This window comes from Phycodurus eques, chromosome 8 (genome assembly GCF_024500275.1).
Source record: "Phycodurus eques isolate BA_2022a chromosome 8, UOR_Pequ_1.1, whole genome shotgun sequence".
NCBI lineage: Eukaryota > Metazoa > Chordata > Actinopteri > Syngnathiformes > Syngnathidae > Phycodurus > Phycodurus eques.
Genome location: NC_084532.1, coordinates 27,817,317 through 27,836,289, shown reverse-complemented (window position 1 = coordinate 27,836,289; position 18,973 = coordinate 27,817,317). Strand labels below are relative to the sequence as shown.

The 18,973-nt window shown below is 43.8% G+C and overlaps 2 protein-coding genes across 5 annotated transcripts in view; one reads left to right on the top strand and one right to left on the bottom strand.

The window, feature by feature from the left end:
- Nucleotides 1-30: 30 nt before the first annotated feature.
- Nucleotides 31-8,468, top strand: elovl8b (ELOVL fatty acid elongase 8b). Of its 2 annotated transcripts, none has more exons than XM_061682782.1 (8): nt 31-655; nt 767-831; nt 2,342-2,529; nt 3,801-3,881; nt 3,963-4,019; nt 4,617-4,731; nt 4,833-4,960; nt 5,866-8,468. In XM_061682782.1, the coding sequence occupies exons 2-8, from the start codon at nt 774-776 to the stop codon at nt 6,028-6,030; spliced, it is 792 nt and encodes a 263-aa protein (XP_061538766.1). In that variant the 5' UTR covers nt 31-655; nt 767-773; the 3' UTR covers nt 6,031-8,468. The 2 variants fall into 2 exon arrangements, with proteins under 2 accessions (XP_061538766.1, XP_061538768.1); XM_061682784.1 differs by having other exon boundaries at nt 739-831.
- Nucleotides 7,230-18,973, bottom strand: part of LOC133405836 (zinc finger protein GLIS1) — a 106,629-nt gene continuing 94,885 nt past the window's right edge. For 2 of the 3 annotated variants that reach the window (XM_061682777.1, XM_061682778.1), the window contains exons 9-10: nt 11,543-11,709; nt 7,230-8,999 (exon numbers count right to left, since the gene is read on the bottom strand). In XM_061682777.1, the coding sequence (XP_061538761.1) occupies nt 8,629-8,999; nt 11,543-11,709 (538 nt within the window). In that variant the 3' untranslated portion in view covers nt 7,230-8,628. The remainder of the gene's footprint in view (nt 9,000-11,542; nt 11,710-18,973) is intronic. The other variant, XM_061682779.1, reaches the window with a different exon arrangement.

The window sequence follows — 18,973 nt, the reverse complement described above, 5'->3', positions numbered from 1 at the left end:
CAACATCCGGCCACCTTCAGTTCACATGGCGGCCTCGCAGCGAAAGTACAGCTTTCTGTTGTTTTCCGCTTGCAATTTATTTTTTGTGTGCAGGTATTCTGAATTTAATCTCGGGGGCGGAAGAAAAAAAAACACGCACACACACAAGCGAGGCGCACGTGTAGTCGACTTGGCGAAGCAGTTGGAGCGTTCTGTTTGTATGTTATGTGCAAAACGAGATGATACAAAAGGCTTGAACGCTAGCCCCAAACATTTCAACGCTGTCCAAGAAAGATGGGCGACATGCTCAATGTGAAAGCAAAAAAGGCAGAAAACTGAACATCAACTTTAACAGAAAAAGAAAAACAAATATATTTCTTTACATTGTATTCTCATGTTATTTCTGTATTTTTTTATGAGGGAATACCAAACCGATACCAGTGTAATGATATCATTGTAATCAAAAGATAAGCAGCAGCGCCTCCCAGTGTTCGCACCGTGTCATAACCTGACTTTTTTTTCTTTTCTTTTTTTTTTCCCCTCCTCTCCATGCAAAGAATCCGGATGTGTTTGTTTTGTTCCTCTGCAGCATTCTTCGCCACCAGTGTGGACTTCTGCCGAATGTGCTGAGCTCCAGCAGGAGGTGAAAGAGCACCGCCACTCAACTCAACTTGAGGTCTGTGAACACATCGCTCTTTGTTGAAGACTTCTTCAAAAATCATACTGTAAATGTCTGTTTTTACATGTTTTTTGTTTTAGTTTTTTTTAATTTATTGGTCCGTGACAGGCCGGTGATGACGTCTGCCTGGGACACTATCTTGTCTGTCCACCAGAACATAGTGGACAATGGCGGTATGCATCTTTTCCTCTGACTTCCTTCAATTACGCACAGAATAGTTTTTCTGCTTCATACAAAACAACGACTTCTTTCTGCCGGCCGATTATTGTGCAATAAGTTTGAGACCTGCTAAGCGTGTATGAATGAATGCCCGCAGTGTTGTCACCCGCAACATTCTTGTGTCTCATCCATTCTCACCATTTCTAAACCTTGTGGTCTCAATGCACGCGTTTAAAAAAATAAAATAAAATATAGTAAAAATTAGCCCACTTGTTTGGATACACCGAGACCCGATACCAGGACCTCGAGCAGGCAACTTCGAGTTAATATCAATGATTAACCCCATGTCACCACCTTTACAAGACCTTTGAACGGCAGAAGGGTTTTATTTTGAAAGGATAATTAAGGCCTTCATTTTGGTAAAGCCGAGATTTTTTATTTTTCATTTATTTATTTTGTTAAGAATCTATTCTGCAGACACAATGACTACAAGATATGCAGTATATCAAAGCGATCGCGTTAATAATTTGGCACAAACATTGTCAGAACTGAGCTCGCTTGTCTTTTGGCTCTGTGGATTATTTCAAGTCGCTCTGTTTATTTCCGTTGTGCACAAACATGGGTGGTTATCATGCATAACTCGTTAGTTGCGTGAGCGCACTTAACTATAAGACTTTAAAAAATAATTATAATAATTTTGCTGTAGGTTGTTTCGAGTCGTTCTTTTTGCAGTGGTGCCTTGAAATACGAGTTGAATTTGTTCCATGACTACGCTAATAAAGCAAAAACGAAAAAAAAAAACAGTAGCGAAGTTAAAAAGAATAAGAACAATATGTGTGGTAGAATTTCGACTAGTTGTATTAAATCTTGTTTTAAGAGGACATGAGTTCATTTGAGTTCTCATTTGGAGAATAACATAAATTTTGCTGCTTTCCAGTTTAGTTTCATACATTTGTCTACAGTGGTGCCTTGAGATAAAAGCTTAATTCAGTTTGTGACCGCTAACTCAAAAATATATTCATATCCCAAATCATTTGCTCCCATCGAGCTTTTCCAGTCATGCAAAAAAAAAAAAAAAAACCTTTTTGTAATGTGTTTTTTAATAAGAAAAAAGCAATAGCACTCTGTAATATTGTAGTTTATACAAATGTACAATGATGACATACTGTAATTAAATAGAATGTAGAGAATTGCACCTTTTTTGCCACATTTTCTTTTTTTGCTTCAATTCAACGGAAAATTGTGCTGCTCCTTCTCTTGTGCATGTCTTGGCCAACAGGAGGCAGTACAATACATACAAAGGCGGACTCTAATATTAGTCATGTTTCGGAGAGCACAAAGAACACGAGTATTGTTATATTGTCTGCCTAAATGTGTTGCTCCACCATTTGTGCATAAATACCCGTTAATTAAAGGGTAACAACACCGAGGCAGCGACGCTATTCGCTAGCGCCGAGCCTCTATGCTGTTTTGCAAAATCTGTTAGCATGAAGCTAAGCACAGTTTGTCTACGCATTGTTGCAGACAAGAGGACCGACCCGTGGCCGCTGGTCTACTCGCCGGTCCCGGTGACGCTCATCGTCCTGGTCTACCTGTGCGCGGTGTGGGCGGGGCCTCGGCTCATGAGGTGCCGAGACCCTGCGGACCTCCGGACGGTTCTCATCCTTTACAACTTGACCATGGTGGGCTGGTCGGCCTACATGTTCCACGAGGTGCGCCGCCGGCAAAATCAAGTTTTGGAATGTGCGTGAATTTGATAGATTTCTGCCACAGTCTTGACTCTTTATTGTCACAACTCGTAGGTATGCATGTAGATATAATAATAATAATAATTGTAGACATCTTGTTTTGTCATGAGCAGATTAAATCTAAATTTCAGGACATTTTCAATGGGCACATTTTGAAAATAACACCTGCACAGTAAATTTAGTGATCTTATGGGAAATTTAGCTGAAGAATCCAGGTAAAGGTAATTTGATGTTTTATCATACACACACACGATAAATAAGAATAACTATTAGAATCAGAGAATCTAAATCATCTGTAATGGTCGCGTATGTTAAAACACACAAGGATTTTTTGTTGTACAGCGGTGCTTTGAGATACGAGTGGCCCGACTTGCGAACGATTCCATATTCGAGCCGTCGTTTGGCCGGTTCATTTGCTTTGACTTGCGCATAGAGAACTTTGAGATACAAGCACTGTACGGTGTCAATGAACTCAACTCACTTCGCCGCAAGCGGTAGTTTGGTGGACATTGAACTGAGAAAGTTGAGGAATGCGCATCAAACACCTGGTAGGAACATCCCAAAGGTGAACAGGCTCAATGGGAACAGGTGGGTGCCACGACTGGGTAGAAAAGGAGCTTCCCTGAATTGCAAGCAAAGCTGGGGCGAGGTTCACCTCTTTGTGAACACGTGCGTGAGAAAATAGTCGAACAATTGCAAGGAATTTAGGGGTTTCGTCATCTACAGTCCATAATCTCATCAAAAGGTTCAGAGAATCTGGAGTGTAAAGGATCTCACCGCATGGGCTCAGGAACACTTCAGAAAACCAATGTCAGTAAATACAGTTCGGCGCTACATCCAACTTCATTGGAATTGGGATTGTAAAACAATTTCATAGATTTGCTTAATGAAAATCTGTTTAGCTCAATGCTAACAAAATTTGCAAAACGCCATAGATGGGCAAGTGAATAGCATCAGTGTCGTGTTGTTATAACGGATGTTTGCACACAAATGGTGGAGGAACACAGGCAGACAGATTATATATGTAACAATACTCACGGTTTAACACAACGTCCCAATTTCATTGGAATTGGGGTTTGTAGAATAAAATCACATTCCTCTAATTTGCAGTTTAGTCCATTCATTTATCTAAATTCCAGTATATTCCTCAATGTGAAATTCCCACATTTCACCCATGTTAACACCCAAGAAAAGTTTCCAAGCGAAAATTCTCACGTGATTCTCTTCCTCTGTAGTTCTTGGCTACTTCGTGGCTGTCCAACTACAGCCTCCTGTGTCAGCCGGTGGACTACAGCGATAGACCGCTGGCCATGAGGGTCAGAACGCTTTTGTGGAAAGCTTATTATTATTGTTCCGATTTGTCGTTCTCACGTCCTCACCCTTTCCTCGTCTTGCAGATGGCGCGGGTCTGCTGGTGGTTCTTCTTCTCCAAAGTCATCGAGCTCAGCGACACGGTATAGACCTTTTCAACATGTTTTGGAAACAATACGCGCCAGGGAACTTCCGGGTGGCGCAAAAGTGATTGTGAAAATCATGGCGAAAACTTTGTTTCCTTTGAGAACGCGACGCCAAATATTCAGCTCGTTATTCGGGGGTTTCGCAGAACAAAATGGATCGCTTGTAATATCTGACAGCACGCGAGCCATTTCATCGTTCAAAGTGCATCGGTGCTATTAAATCCGAGCAACAGAAAAGTCCAGCTATTAGCCAGTCCCTTAATGATCACGTTAACTCACCACATCCATTTTTCAACGAATCCACCTGTTGAAATGCGAATCACGGCTGACGCGGCGTCTCATTTCCGAGGAATTGACCCGACGTGACTTTTGGACTCCAACGAATCAACATTCAAGCATCCATTTGCTCTGTTTTCTCAATCGCCGCGTCGACCAAATGGCAGCCCATTTTTCTTTATGTATTTATATTACTGGTTGTACACTTGGGAATGCCTTGCGCATTTGCCATCCAGAACGTGCGTGTGACGTCATAGCCAAAGTGTCGTTTTACGTTCGCCGCGTTCTTAATCCTTTGTCTCTCTCGATCGGGAGCAGCTCATCTTCATCCTGAGGAAGAAGAACGGCCAGGTGACTTTCCTTCACGTCTTCCACCACGCCACCATGATCTTCAACTGGTGGTCGGCGGTCAAGTACACGGCCGGCGGACAGTGTAGGTTGAACGACTGCCGGCTTATTGACAACGTTCCTCACAGGCTTGCAAAATTTCACTCAGCTAATAACGAATGCGCGAATGAACGTGTCACCTTGCAGCTTTCTTCATCGGCCTGCTCAACACTTTGGTCCACACCGTGATGTACTCTTACTACGGCCTGGCTGCTCTGGGCCCTCGCATGCACAAGTACCTGTGGTGGAAGTCGTACCTCACCTGCCTGCAGCTGGTGAGACGAGCAGTACTGAGACTTGGAGGGAAAAAAAATAAATAATAATAATAATACTCTGGTAAAAGGAGAAGTATAAACTACAAACTGAATATATACTCAAATATTTAGGATTTAGTGGATTCCAGAATTCTGAAGTGACGTACTAAGTAAAGATTTTCAGCGACCGCGTTGCACGATAGCTTAGCAATTAGCACGGCTTTGACATCGTCTTCGCCCAGCCACTGCGCGCCGTCCCTTCGTGGCACTTTTGTAACAAGCATGCTAAGAAGTGTAGCTTATTCGCTACCGTGCGTTGACACCGGACCCAAAGAGAACTTTCGCTTCTGCGGCTCGCCAGCCGAGTGGTGTCATAATATATCGTGCACCGAGCGGCTGTTCAATGCGGACGAGCCGATAATGTCGGACGCTGGATTTTTTTCCCCCTCCAATATCCCGAACAATCAGTGTTACGGCCGGAACGGGTCAATGTTCAGTGATTTCCGTTACAAAATACGGGCTCTGGATATACATGGAGAAGGCACGACTAAGCTCAGTAAGCAGCAGTATTACTAGTCGTTCTTCGCAGAGGATAAAGAAAATAGGCCTGTGAGTATATTATCTGTGTACTAAGTGTTGCCCTCCCGTTTGTGTCAAATATCGCTAATATACCGGCTATTCGGTAGCCCGTGTATGGCATTTAGCATTGTTTGTTAGCATTAATCCAAAAGGCAAAGCGATGCGGTTGTTTTAAATACAAAAACATTTACAGTAATTCTCTTGGCTTTATGTTGAGTTTGAGAGTAGACTTGAATTGAATTTGTCTACTCAATACGCCTCCTACTTGTGAAGAGACAGAAGACACAATTAGGTGAGTAACATGCAATGCAGCGACGTTAAAGCCGGCTCTGGTTTTGCCTCCTCAGCTGCAGTTTCTGCTGATTCTCACGCACGCGACCTACAACCTGTTCACCCAGTGCGACTTCCCGGCGGCCACCAACATTGCGGTGGTTGTTTACTCCATCATCCTCATCGTCCTCTTCGGAAACTTCTACCGCCAAAGCTACCTGGAGAAGAGGAAGCAGAAGTAAGATGCATAATAATCATCAAGTCTAACTTGTATCGCACTTTGCTACACAGTCAAATAAGTTGAACAGACAATCAAGCAAAGGACATGTCGATGTGTGCATCCTCACCCTTGTCCACTAGAGAGCAGAGCGAGCCCCTGTTCTCTGCAAAAAGCTTTTCCAGTCATCAATCTGAACTGCTACAGTATTGAAAACAACTGAGAGCTGATGACATGTTTCATTCAGATATTTATTATTTCTTGAATGGAGAAAATGTGTGTTACAAACAAACTGTACATTTATACACACAGCATTAAAAAGAGGGCTGGTTTGTTTTGCGTTACTGTATAGTAGGGAGACAAAGCCAAAGCCGCGAAATGGAAAAAGAGGAATGCAAACATTGTTTCTCTCGTTATTAAAACAACGCAGCAACACGATACGTTTGTTTCTATGCTTTGGTCTAAAAACAGATGTCGAAAACTAGACGATATGAATATGAAGTGTTCATATTGTAGCGGCGCTGTAACCAAGTCCATTTTTTTTTTTGTTCTCGTTCTGTTGAGTCAATAAAAGAGATTTTGAAAAGGTTTTGGAGGATTTCATGGCTCATCCCTCATTAAAAATATGCCGTATATTATCATCACCTCCTCCTTTAAACAGTGCTTAAAAAAAGTCTTATTGAGATGCAAAAGTGGCTTAATTATCTTCAGTCTCAAAGAAGTGAACTGTACAGTGAACCCCTCTCGCTGCCCAACCCGTGGATCGTAGGAAAGCAGTAATTGGTGTCAAGGAAGTATGTTGTATTGATACATCTCAACTGTTCTAAGATCTACAGTGGGTACGGAAAGTATTCAGACCCCCTTACATTTGTCACTCTTTGTTTTTATATTGCAGCCATTTACTAAAAATCATTTGTTCATTTTCAGATCGAAAATGACCAAAAACAACGTATGTCATTTTTCTGTATTTATAGCAGCAAACAAATGTGTATATGTATGTATGTGTGTGTGTGTGTGTGTGTGTGTGTGTATATATATATATATATATATATATATATAAAATCTGTCTATAATAACCAGATTCTGAAATGTACATGTGGCATGTGGGCGCACTAACGCGATATTGCATTTGTTTTTTAACCAACTTTTTTAATGGGATTTTACAGACTACTAATGGTAATGCCCTCGCATGTGGAAAGGAGAGCCACAGTCGCCAATGCACTTTTCAGCCATTTATTGAACACGGGCAGAACAGTAAAACACATTAACACAACAAGCACACTCACACGGGAGCTGCTGTCGGCCACAGCTCACGCCCAGACACTCGCACGCAGACTCGCCTAACGTCACGTGCCACCCATCCAGGCTCCGCCTCTTAAAGGCACATGCATGTACACAAACGCAACAATATGTACAGTATTTTCTACACATTTTATGCTTGCAATTTTTATGTTCAAATGTTTACAATGTGTTTTAATAAGTTTAAATGTATGAAGCGTGGATGGGATTTTGTAATGGTCTTTCTATATTGCAGATTTTCGCCTATTGCGGGTGGGTCTGTACACTGTATAATCCAAAGTCTTTGTTTAGTCTTTTTCCCATGAGATCTGGCTTAGTCTCTCAGCAGCAAATGAATAAGGCATCTTCACCCATCGCTCCACTTTTCCACATCCAATATGGCCGGGCCGGCGACGTACCATTCAACGTTCAAGGCAGTGTCCATGTGTAGACCTTTTGATATTGTTTGTAAAGGCGCCAGGGTACTTCCGGGTGCTTTCTCCTCACTTGGGTTGCGGGCGTGCTGGAGCCCATCCCAGCTATCTTCGGGCGAGAGGCGGGGTACACCTCGAACTGGTCGCCAGCCAATTGCAGGGCAGATAGAAACAAAACTACCATTCGCGCTCACATTCACACCTACGGGCAATTGAGAGTTTTCAATGAGCCTATCATGCATGTTTTGGGAGATGTGGGAGGAAACCCGAGTGCCCGGAGAAAACCCACGCAGGCACGGGGAGAACATGCAAACTCCACACAGGCGGGGCCGGGGATTGAACCCCGGTCCTCAGAACTGTGAGGCAGACGCTCTCACCAGTCGTCCAGTATAATACAGACATACGGATATACATAAGCTCATAAGCTGCAATAGTAGAAGCCGTTGTTTGCTGAGGATCAAAAATATATGCCTGTATTGTTCAATTTTCTGTCTACGTGTTCCTCCAATCTGTACTATAGCTATGTGCTTGTAATAAATACGCAATTCTCTGTCTTATGTTTAGTTTGACAGTTCACTTAAACTCGTAAACCTTATCACAAGGCACCACTGCATGTCTGAATTTCCAGCACATCTATTTTTTTAATCAATTTACCTGTTAAAATGTAAATTACGGTCAACGTCACATCACGTAACATCATTTGTCTGACTGACACGTCACACATTCAAACAACGGCAGTAGAGAAGAAGGCTCAAATCATCATTCAAGCAATTTCCTGTTTTCTCGATAGCTGCGTCTCGTTCAAATGACACAGAAAAGTTTGTTTAGCAGCGGAAAGCTCCGACTTCTGCCCCCCGCAAGTACTGTAAGTGTGACGCCTTGGTGAAAAGTTCAAAATCTGACATCCGTGTCTACGACTCTGTGTACACTGACGACATGTGGCTAAGGCCGCGCTCGAAGCTGCCCGCCTGGAAGAAGGCGCCCTCCTCTGGACTGGAGGAGAACTGGCACCCCGGGCCGCCTTGAAGCTCCTGGCTCAAATTGAAGCCTGGAAGATACATACACGGCACACGCAACCATGTTACAGGTGGAACGGTCACCTTGGCCTCAATGGGAGCATTATGGGATGCCTCACCTGCGGAGCCCAGAGAGTCGCTGGTGGCCATGTGGAAGCCATTGTGCTGATGGGAAGCGTAGGCGTGACAATCTCCGCCGCTCACCGTCTGCTCCATCCGGTAGGAGTCTGCGAAGTGGAAGCAGCTCTGGAAGCTACCTTGAAATTCTGGCAGGGTGAGAAAAAGGAGAAAACGGACTTCATCACCTCTTACCGACGAAAGCGAAAGTGAGATTTTTCCGTCCGTTTGGATTTCCGCCTCCGTTTGTTGCCATGGTAATCTAATCTGCCTTCAGAAGCAGTCATTTTGGCCGATGTTACTTTGACGACACATATATGGGACTTTTCCTTTAACCAATCAGATTTCAAATTCTTCTTTTAGGGGCCAGAGCGTTGGCTCTCGATGACGTCACCACTTTTCCTCTGATTGGTCGGTGAGAGCAAAACTTGTAAAACAGGTCAGTAGTCATCTGCACAGATGAATACATTTACTAATCAGCATCTCTTGTGAGTATGATGTCTTTCATTTCAATTCGTTTTTGTCATGTTACAATTAATAGTGTTAGTATCAAGAGGTGGATTATGTTGGATTAAGGATGAATGCAAATCTGCTACTGAAGGCCCAGATACCAAATGCGTGGCCCGCAAACTGTAACTTGGGCATCTGTAAAAATAATTAGCCATAAACGACGTCATATCATTTAAAAAGTCCATACCTATGTATGGGAAACAGCACGCCAATAAAACAAACCAATGAATCCTCTCTAAGGTAAATTTTGCGCCAAATAAAAGGTGTAAAGATTGTAAGGTCACATAAATCTGACATTCCTCTATGAATCTTTCCCCCCCGAGAACAAAAGGGTTATTATTACGGGAATAAAGTCTTTTTAAATAGTCTTTTACTTTTCCCCTTTTGTGTGTGTGGGGGGGGGGGGTCCTATTTTTTAGAGAATTAATGTGTTTTGCAAAAAAAAAAAAATATTAAGTTATATTTTGTTAGCCTAATAGCGTAATTGCCCAAATTATTTTTAATCTACTGCCACGATATCAATAATTACTACGAATAATCCATCCATTTCCTAGCGCTTATCCGAGGTCGGGTCACGGGGGCAGTAGCTTTAGCAGGGACGCCCAGACTTCCCTCTCCCCAGCCACTTCATGCAGCTCTTCCGGGGGGATCCCGAGGCGTTCCCGGGCCAGCCGAAGGACGCTGTCTCTCCGGCGTGTCCCGGGTCGTCCGAATAATATGATTGCTAAAAATGTTGTTTCATTTATGTCCGTGTAGATCGTCAGTCATCCAGGTTATGGTGAGCCGGAAAGGTGGAATCGAAGGAATTATTTTATGAAAATGGTCAAAAATGACTTCCGCTAAAATATTTTAAAGATGGTTAAAATATGACTTTTATATTTCCCTCTTAAAACTTTGACTTTAAAATCCTAATGCAGTAAATTCCCACCTGTGGCCAAAAGTAAAAATCTGTCCATAACTGACACCCAACCATAAAGGTTTGTAATTGCCTATAATAGCCACAAGATGGCAGCAAAGCAATTTTCTTTATATTAGACAAGGCTATGGCGTAATTTAATGAAGCTCTTCTTCTCAGTTCCACATAGTTTCTTTGGAGCAAGATGCCGGCAAAGCAATATTGGCTTCGGTGCATTTTTCAGCAACTGTGTTCAGCGACTGCGATCTGCGAATTTGCAAATCCTAAACAGCGAATTTGCAGAGGTTCACTTTATCTCGGAAAATGTTAACTCATAAGATTAGGACTTTTTATCCCAACAAAATACGTCTTTGTTCTTGTAAACTATACAACATTGTGACTTTTTTTTCCCTCCACACCCAAAAAAGTTTGAGAAATCCTATTCTGGACGCCATTGTTAAGTCTTAAGTTAGTCTTTGCCTTTGTCCGTGTTTTCGTTCCATACGGACCACAGGAGTCACAATAACGGCCGGGCAACCGTTCCTGGAACATGTCTCGGCAGCGTGACCACAAAGCGGCGACGGGAGCGTCCGCGGTGTTGACGTGTGCAAGGAAAACAGTGTTTAAAGCGTGAATGGGGCGACGGCGCAACGGCCCGGCTCGCCGCGTTGTCCGATAACCGCGCGACACGCTGCCTGCCCGCTGTTTTCTCGGCTAATTCGAGCTTCCGGCATCGTGGTTTCCCCGCTATCTTTACTTGAAAATACACAGACCAAGAGTCAGCATTTCCAAATAGGATCGGCTTGTCATGATGCTTTGAAACCATGATTTGTCCGTTTCTTAAAAAAAAAAAAAAAAAAAAAAAATCAAGTGCAAATGATTTGTACTTAAAGTTAACTACAGTGGAACCGTACTTAACAAATATGCTGTACTTGGATTATAAGACAAAAACAAACAAAAAAACTTTAAGCCACGATAAGACTATGCACAATTTGAACATTTAATTCAGTGATTTTTGTTGCATACTTACATCATTATTTTGGTGTGTTCATGCTTTTCTTATTATTGGGAAAGACAGTAGTTACGAACTGTTTTGGTGCGCTGTCATATCTTCAAACACTATGGGACAACGGCCATATCATGAAAAAAAAAAAAGAGAGAAATGCCAACCAACAACAATGCGTCAATGAAAACAAAAGCAGACGCTTGCATTTGTTTGTGGCGGTGTCCCTAATGAAGTGTCCGGTGGCGCTCCGTGTTCAAAGCGGTGGTGGTCGTCGGTCTTACCGTTATTCGGAGTCTGCTGGTGGTGATAGTGAGAGAAGGGCTTGTGCTGAGCTTGGACGTGATGCTTGTCCAACGCGGGGGGAGGAGGCGGAGGAGGAGGAGGAGGAGGAGGAGGCGGGGGGGTGCCGGTTCCCTTCATCCCCGGAGAGAGGAGCGGACCTGACACCCTGGAGGACACACGCACACGCACACAGATGTTGTCTTCCAATATCAATCCATCATCTCTGGACTTGAACTTAGTAAACGACTTCTTGGCGTCCCAAGCGGAGCCGGAGTGGACCTCCACGCAGGCTCGCTCGCCACGGAGGACGAGACGTGTGGAAACACGTTCTGTGCTCTAAAGTCAACAAACACGCATTCGAGAGAAACGTCACAAGCGGCGTGTGAGCGCTGTCATGGGAAATGTTTTTTTTTTTTTTTTTTTTTTTTAAATCTCTTTCATTGTGATTTTCAAAGTGTGATACGTACGTGACAAAAATCTCCGAATTAAATCTAAAAACTGCACATAATGTTACAGTGGCTTAAAGCATTTTTTATTCCCGTACAGTATGTTTGTTAAGTGGAGCATTGTTGTATTTAACGTTTAAATACAATACATTTGCATTTAACCGACTTGGGTACAATTTGTATTCCACATTTATGTGCTATACATTTGAATTCAATCATTATTTAAGCACTTAATTGCACGTGGTGTGAAATGTGGGCCTGCCTAGATGAGGACAACTCTGCACATCTGCAGAGGTCAGAGGTTCAGAGGTCGTGGGTTCACATCCGGGCACCGGCTTTCCCGTGTTGAGTTTGCATGTTCTCGCCACGCCTGTGTGCGTTTTCTCCAGGTGCTCCGGTTTCCTCCAACATTCCCAAAACATGCGTGGTAGCTTAATTGAAGACCGAATTGTCCCGAGGTGTGAATGGTCGTTTTTCCCTTTGTGCCGTGCGATTGGCTGGTGAACAGTTCAGAGTGCACTCGGTTGATCTACTTTCCACTACACCTGTTGCATCAAGCAGCAGTTCGTCAGACAATTCTTCAAACTGAGAGACTCCAAACTGTACTGTCAGTACCAGTTGAAGTTTCCAGTATTTAAAAAAACATAATTCTGCTTTAGGAAAGTCATTTCGCAATACAAAACACCAAAGATGGGCTAACAAATAGTGTTGGTAGTTCTGAGCCTTGAGAGAAAGGATATTTTAGTCACGTATGTAGAAAGCTAATATAACAATACTCACAGGCATATATTCTTTATCCTCTGTGAAAAACGACGAATATCACTGCAGCTTACGTCGGCGTTGTGACCTTCTCCATGTATATCTGTATTATACTGCCCCCTGGTGGCCAAGGCACACACACCAGAAGGAGCAGCACAATGTCCATTGAATTGAAGCAAAGACCGTTTAATTCTCTCCATTTAAATATGTCGTTACTGTCTCGTTTTATAAAATACAGTGCTAAAATATGAATTCAACTCGTTTCGCAAGGCCCCGCTGTAAACAAAGTACCAAAAGTACCCTGGAGTCTATTGTTTAAAAACATAATGAAAAGGTTTACTGTAGTTTTTTCCGTCTGTCTTTCGAAATAAAGAAACCACGGGTGGAGCGTCCCGATATCGACACCCGAGCAGCTGATTGTGCCACGGTCACTTGTCAGGCACCCGAATGCACCCCGCGGTGCGTTCGGGTGAGCTTGTGCAGAAGCTTTCGGCCCCACACGACACGAGTCTGCACTGCGTCAGCGGCAGCTCGACATGCACGCTGTCATTGAAAAAACACACCAAATGGTGTTTATCCAAGCCGTAGCTGTAAAGTATTTACCGCAAAGGGAATATGAAAGTCGCTCAATGACATCATGTTTTCTTTTTCTCTTTTTTCAGGTGGTAAAACCAAGGAATGTAAAACATGTTTATTTTGTTTCTTATGTTGTAAACTGGATTTTAACATCAGGAAACGGCAACTCTGCTCTAGATCTTGATAATGATCATTTCAATTTAATACAGTGGTGCCTTGGGATACGAGATTCATTCGTTCCTTGACCACGCTCGACACTTGTATCTCAAATCATCTTTCCCCATTGAAATAAATTGAAATTGCATTAATCTGTTCCAGCCCCCCACAAAAAAAAAGCCCCAATAAAAGGGGTTTGAAATTCATTTTTTACTAAGAAAAATAGCACTTTAGAATATCGTACCAAGCATGCAGTAAATGACTATTAAAAAGAATGTAATAAACATTTTTGCCACTTTTTTGGGATTAAAGTTAGTGGACATTGTGCAGCTCCTTCTGGTATGCACGCCTTTGCCACCTGGAGGCAGTACTATACATACGGCTATATATATATATATATATATATAGGATATACATATTACATAGACGGTCATAGCTTCTCAGTAAGATGCAGTAATATTATTAATGTTAATTAATTTTTATAGAGGATAAAGCACATAAGGCTGTGAGTATTGTTACATATATAATCTGTCTGCCTGTGTTACTCCACTATTTGTGTGCAAACATCCGTTATAACAACGCGACACTGATGCTATTTGCTTGCCCATCAATGGCGTTTTGAAAATTTTGTCAGCTTTGAGCTAAACAGATTTTCTTTAAGCAAATCTATGAAATTGTTTTGGAATGTGTTGCAGCCATAAAATTCTAAATTCATGATTATTTGGTAAAAACAATAAAGTTGATCAGTTTGAACATTAAATATCTTGTCTTTGTAGTGCATTCAATTAAATATAGGTTGAACATGATTTACAAATCATTGTATTCTGTTTTTATTTATGTTTAACACAACGTCCCAACTTCATTGGAATTGGGATTGTAAATACACAGCATGCGATTCACTTTGTTCTATGTTTAGTTTGACATTAAACTTCATAAAACACCTTGAAGCTTCTTTTTCACTTTTTCACTGTACTCACTGTTCACTAACTGAGTACACAGCCACTATACAGCGCTTGTCAATTCTCAAATCTTTCCTCGCAAGTCAAAGCAAAAAATAAAAATAAAAAATCGTCCAAACGACTGCTCGTAAAAAATCGTCACTCGTGTCTCAAGGCACAATTGCAAAGTTGACGTTTCGTGGGCCACTGCGGCTGATAGTGAACGGCTTTGGCGGATTAGATTGACATGTCAACACATACAGGCTGAAATCTGATTGGACAAAAAAAAACATTCAGATACTGGAAGCAGTGTAGCAAAAAAAAAAAAAAAAATGTCATGAATAAATTGATACAATTCCATGAAACAAATATATGAATTTAAGTTGTAAATGAAGGTAGCAGAGAAAGCCAGACCGCGCACCACTCCGCTGGCTGTACGTTAACAATGTAACTGCCTTTAATAAAAGGCAGCTGGCACGTCAGCTACCCCTAAATATTCAACAGCTACTTAGCGTGCGCAGATGTGGAATGCAGCACATAAACTGCTGCCGCTGTTCTACTGTTGCCGAAGAGGCACACGCTCGGCAGAGCCGCTAAACGGCGCGCGACGTCGACAGGGGTCCTGCCCGACGGGGCCCCCGAGGTCCCGGCCCGGCCCGGCTCGGCTCGGGCCTCCTCTGTGACCCGTGCGTGATGGCAAGAGAGGCCGGTCGAGTAAATGGCGTTTAACCAACAAGCCTAAAGCTGACAAGCGTCGCTGGCAACACTTGATTTATTCTACATTTGGGTTAGTAGAAGCAGACGGCTGAATTCGGGGTTTATTTCTCCCGCGGATATCCATAAAACTCATCCTTGAGGAGCACATTTTTTTTATTGCCCCTAATTTCTAATGCTTCATAAACTTACGTGCAAGACTTTACGTTGAGGTCATCTAATGGGGGAAACATGAGCACATTTGACAAATATTGAACAAAAATGCGAGACAAAAAGCATTTAGTTATGTAGGAAGCGCAAATAAAAGTGTTTTTGCCATAAAAACGTGATTGTGGCATCATTTTGGGAATGTCATTTATTTTAATAAGGACACACCGATACTTTACGTTTGTACTTGTACTCTGATGCTACGACACCCGATACCATTTTATCAGCGTACTATACAAGGGGGCGGGCAAACATTTGTTTTTAAATGAACAGGTGGGCCAGATCATTCATAGATGAGGTAAACGTTGTAAAATTAGTCAAATGTATTATTTTAATAATAAAATAATTCATGCTCATTCTCATTTTTTGAATACATTTTAATTAATTCAGTTATTAAAAAATATTTTAATGTACATAACTTTAACAAAGATTTTTATTTTATTATTTATGATAACTCCATTAACACGTTATTGAGTTTGGTAAATGAACAAATACATTCTTACAAAACAATACGAAAACAACTGCTCAATTAATGCTACAAAATGGTAGAATTAGTAAAATAATTCATTTATTATATCATTTTAAATTAACATACCTAGAATTATCAACCAATTACTTAAAAAAATAAGATGTTAATGCATATGAAAAATTGTTCAAAATAAATTAACAAATTATTAAATGAGATCAATTTTACAAAATGAATCAATACATTTTTATTGACCAATTTTAGGTAAACGTGGTTAAATTAATACAACAAATATTACAGGTGTCTTGTCATGTAAATATCGCATTTCAGGTGCGGTTGTTTTTGAAGTCATCAAGAAATAAAATTGAGTTGCGTTTTTTGTAACGCCAGTAAAAAATGAAGAAAAAAAAAAAGGTTTACTCAATCAAATCAATCAATCAATCAATCAATCAATTTAGTAAGGGCATGTAGGACTTTCTAAAAAGTGAAATGTTCCCCCTCGTACGACTGTTGTGCAGGAAATGAAAGCGACTATTCAGGAAACCGAGGATTTGTTTGACACTTCATCATGCGGCCGTCCACTTGAGGCCGACTTGCGCCCGGTGCCCACGCATGGAAAAGCCAGCGATGTTGCGTGGCACCCGGTGTCAGTCCGGGCCGTCGGTTAGCGTTAGCCGGGTTCGCGCGGCCGCCGGCAACCCCGCGGGAGCCGCTGTCAGCACCGACTCGGGAAACAGTTCCGCTCTTCATATTTTTACAAGCTGCCTCTATGTGCAAGCTCAAGTGAATCATAAGCTAATCACTGCCAGCTGCCCGCCACCTCCACCCTCCTCCTCATCATCTTCATCATCATCACCCCCTCCACGTTGCCCTGCTGGAATGAGGGGAATCTTTCATGCGCCACATGAATCTCTCCCTGGGAATTTATCTCCTGCGACGCAAGGTGAGCTGGGATTGCTGACGAGTGAATGCCGAGTTGTGACACCGTGCCTTTGAGCAGCGGGTATTTGAAGACAAACAGTGGACCACCACACGTAGACAGATGATAAAACAATGCTCACAGGCTTAAATTCGTTAGCCTCTGCAAGGAATGACGAATAGAACTGCGGCTTACTAAGCAAGTTTGACCGTCTCCTTTAAGTGTATTTGCATGTCTGCATCACACTGCCCACATGTGGTCAAGATGCGCATACCAGAAGGAGCAGCTCAATATCTGTTGAAGTAAAGCAGAAAATGTAACAAAGTGTGTGTTTCCGAAAAAATGTTTTTGTTTCTTTTTCATCTGGAACTTGGACCTTTGTAAAGGTGGAGGGAATTGTGAACAGTTCCAAATAGCAGTCAGTGTTTGCACAAAACCTTCAGGCTTGGCTTGTCAGGAAAAGCCTACTAGAACATCCATTGTCTTCCGCTTATCCAAGGTCAGGTCACGGGGGCAGCAGCCTCAGCAGGGAAGCCCAGACTTCCCTCTCCCCAGCCACTTCCTCTAGCTCTTCCGAGGGGATCCCGAGGCTTTCCCAGGCAGGCCGAGAGACGTAGTCTCTCCAGCGTGTCCTGGGTCGTCCCCGGGGTCTCCTCCCGCTGGTACGTGCCCGGAACACTTCACCAGGGAGGCGTCCGGCAGGCATCCTAAACAGATGCCCGATCCACCTCATCTGGCTCCTCTCAATGCGGAGGAGCAGCGGCTCCACTCTGAGATCCCCCCGGATGACCGAGCTTCTCACCCTATCTCTAAGGGGGAGCCCGGACACCCTGCGGAGGAAACTCATTTCGGCCGCTTGTATTCGGGATCTCGTTCTTTCGGTCACGACCCACAGCTCGTGACCATAGGTGAGGGCAGGAGTGTAGATCGACCAGTAAATCGGGAGCTTCGCCTTTCGGCTTAGCTCCTTCTTCACCACAACGGGTCGATCCCTTATCCGAACTGAGGACCACGGTCTCAGATTTGGAGGTGCTGAATTTCATCCCAGCCGCTTCACACTGGGCTGCGTGCTGCTCCAGGTGGTTCGGTACGCCACACTCCAGAAGCACCCCCCACAGGACCCCCCGAGGGACACGGTGAAACGCCTTCTCCAAGTCCACAAAACACATGTAGAGTGGTTGGGCGAACTCCCATGCACGCTCGAGAACCCTGCCGAGGGTGAAGAGCTGGTCCACTGTTCCACAGGCAAGACGGAAATCACACTGCTCCTCCTGAATCTGAGATTCGACTTCTCGACGGACCCTCCTCTCCAGCACCCCTGAATAGACCTTACCAGGGAGGCTGAGGAGTGTGATCCCCCTGTAGTTGGAACACACCCACCGGTCCCCCTTCTTAAAAAGGGGGACCACCACCCCAGTTTACGAATCCTGAGGCACTGTCCCCGATGTTCATGCAATGTTGCAGAGGCGTGTCAACCAGGACAGCCCCACAACATTCAGAGCCTTTAGGAACTCCGGGTAAATCTCATCCACCCCCGGGACCTTGCCACCGATGAGCTTTTTAATCACCTCGGTGACCTCAACCCCAAAGATAGGAGAACCCGCCTCAGAGAACCCAGACTCTGCTTCCTCATGGTAAGGCGTGTCGGTGGAATTGAGGAGGTCTTCGAAGTGTTCTCCCCACCGGCTCACAACGTCCCGAGTCGAGGTCGGCAGCGCCCCATCCCCACTATACACAGTGTTGATGGCGCACTGCTTCCCCCTCCTGAGACGCCGGATGGTGGACCAGAATTTCCTCGAAGCCGCCCGGAAGTCGTTCTCCTTGGCCTCACCGAACTCCTCCCACACCCGGGTTTTTGCCTCAGCGACCACCAAAGCCGCATTCCGCTCGGCCAGCCGGTACCCATCTGCTGCCTCAGGAGTCCCACAGGCCAAAAAGGCCCGATAGGACTCCTTCTACAGCTCGACGGCATCCCTCACCGCTGGTGTCCACCAACGGGTTCGGGGATTGCCGCCACGACAGGCACCGACCACCTTACGGCCACATCTCCAGTCAGCCACGTCGGATTGGCATCTTTCCCCCACCATCGGACCCAACTCACCACCAGGTGGTAATCAGTTGACAGCTCCGCCCCTCTCTTCACCCGAGTTTCTAAGACATGCGGCCGCAAGTCCGATGACACGACCACAAAGTCGATCATCGAACGGCGACCAAGGGTGTCCAGGTGCCAAGTGCACGTGTGGACACCC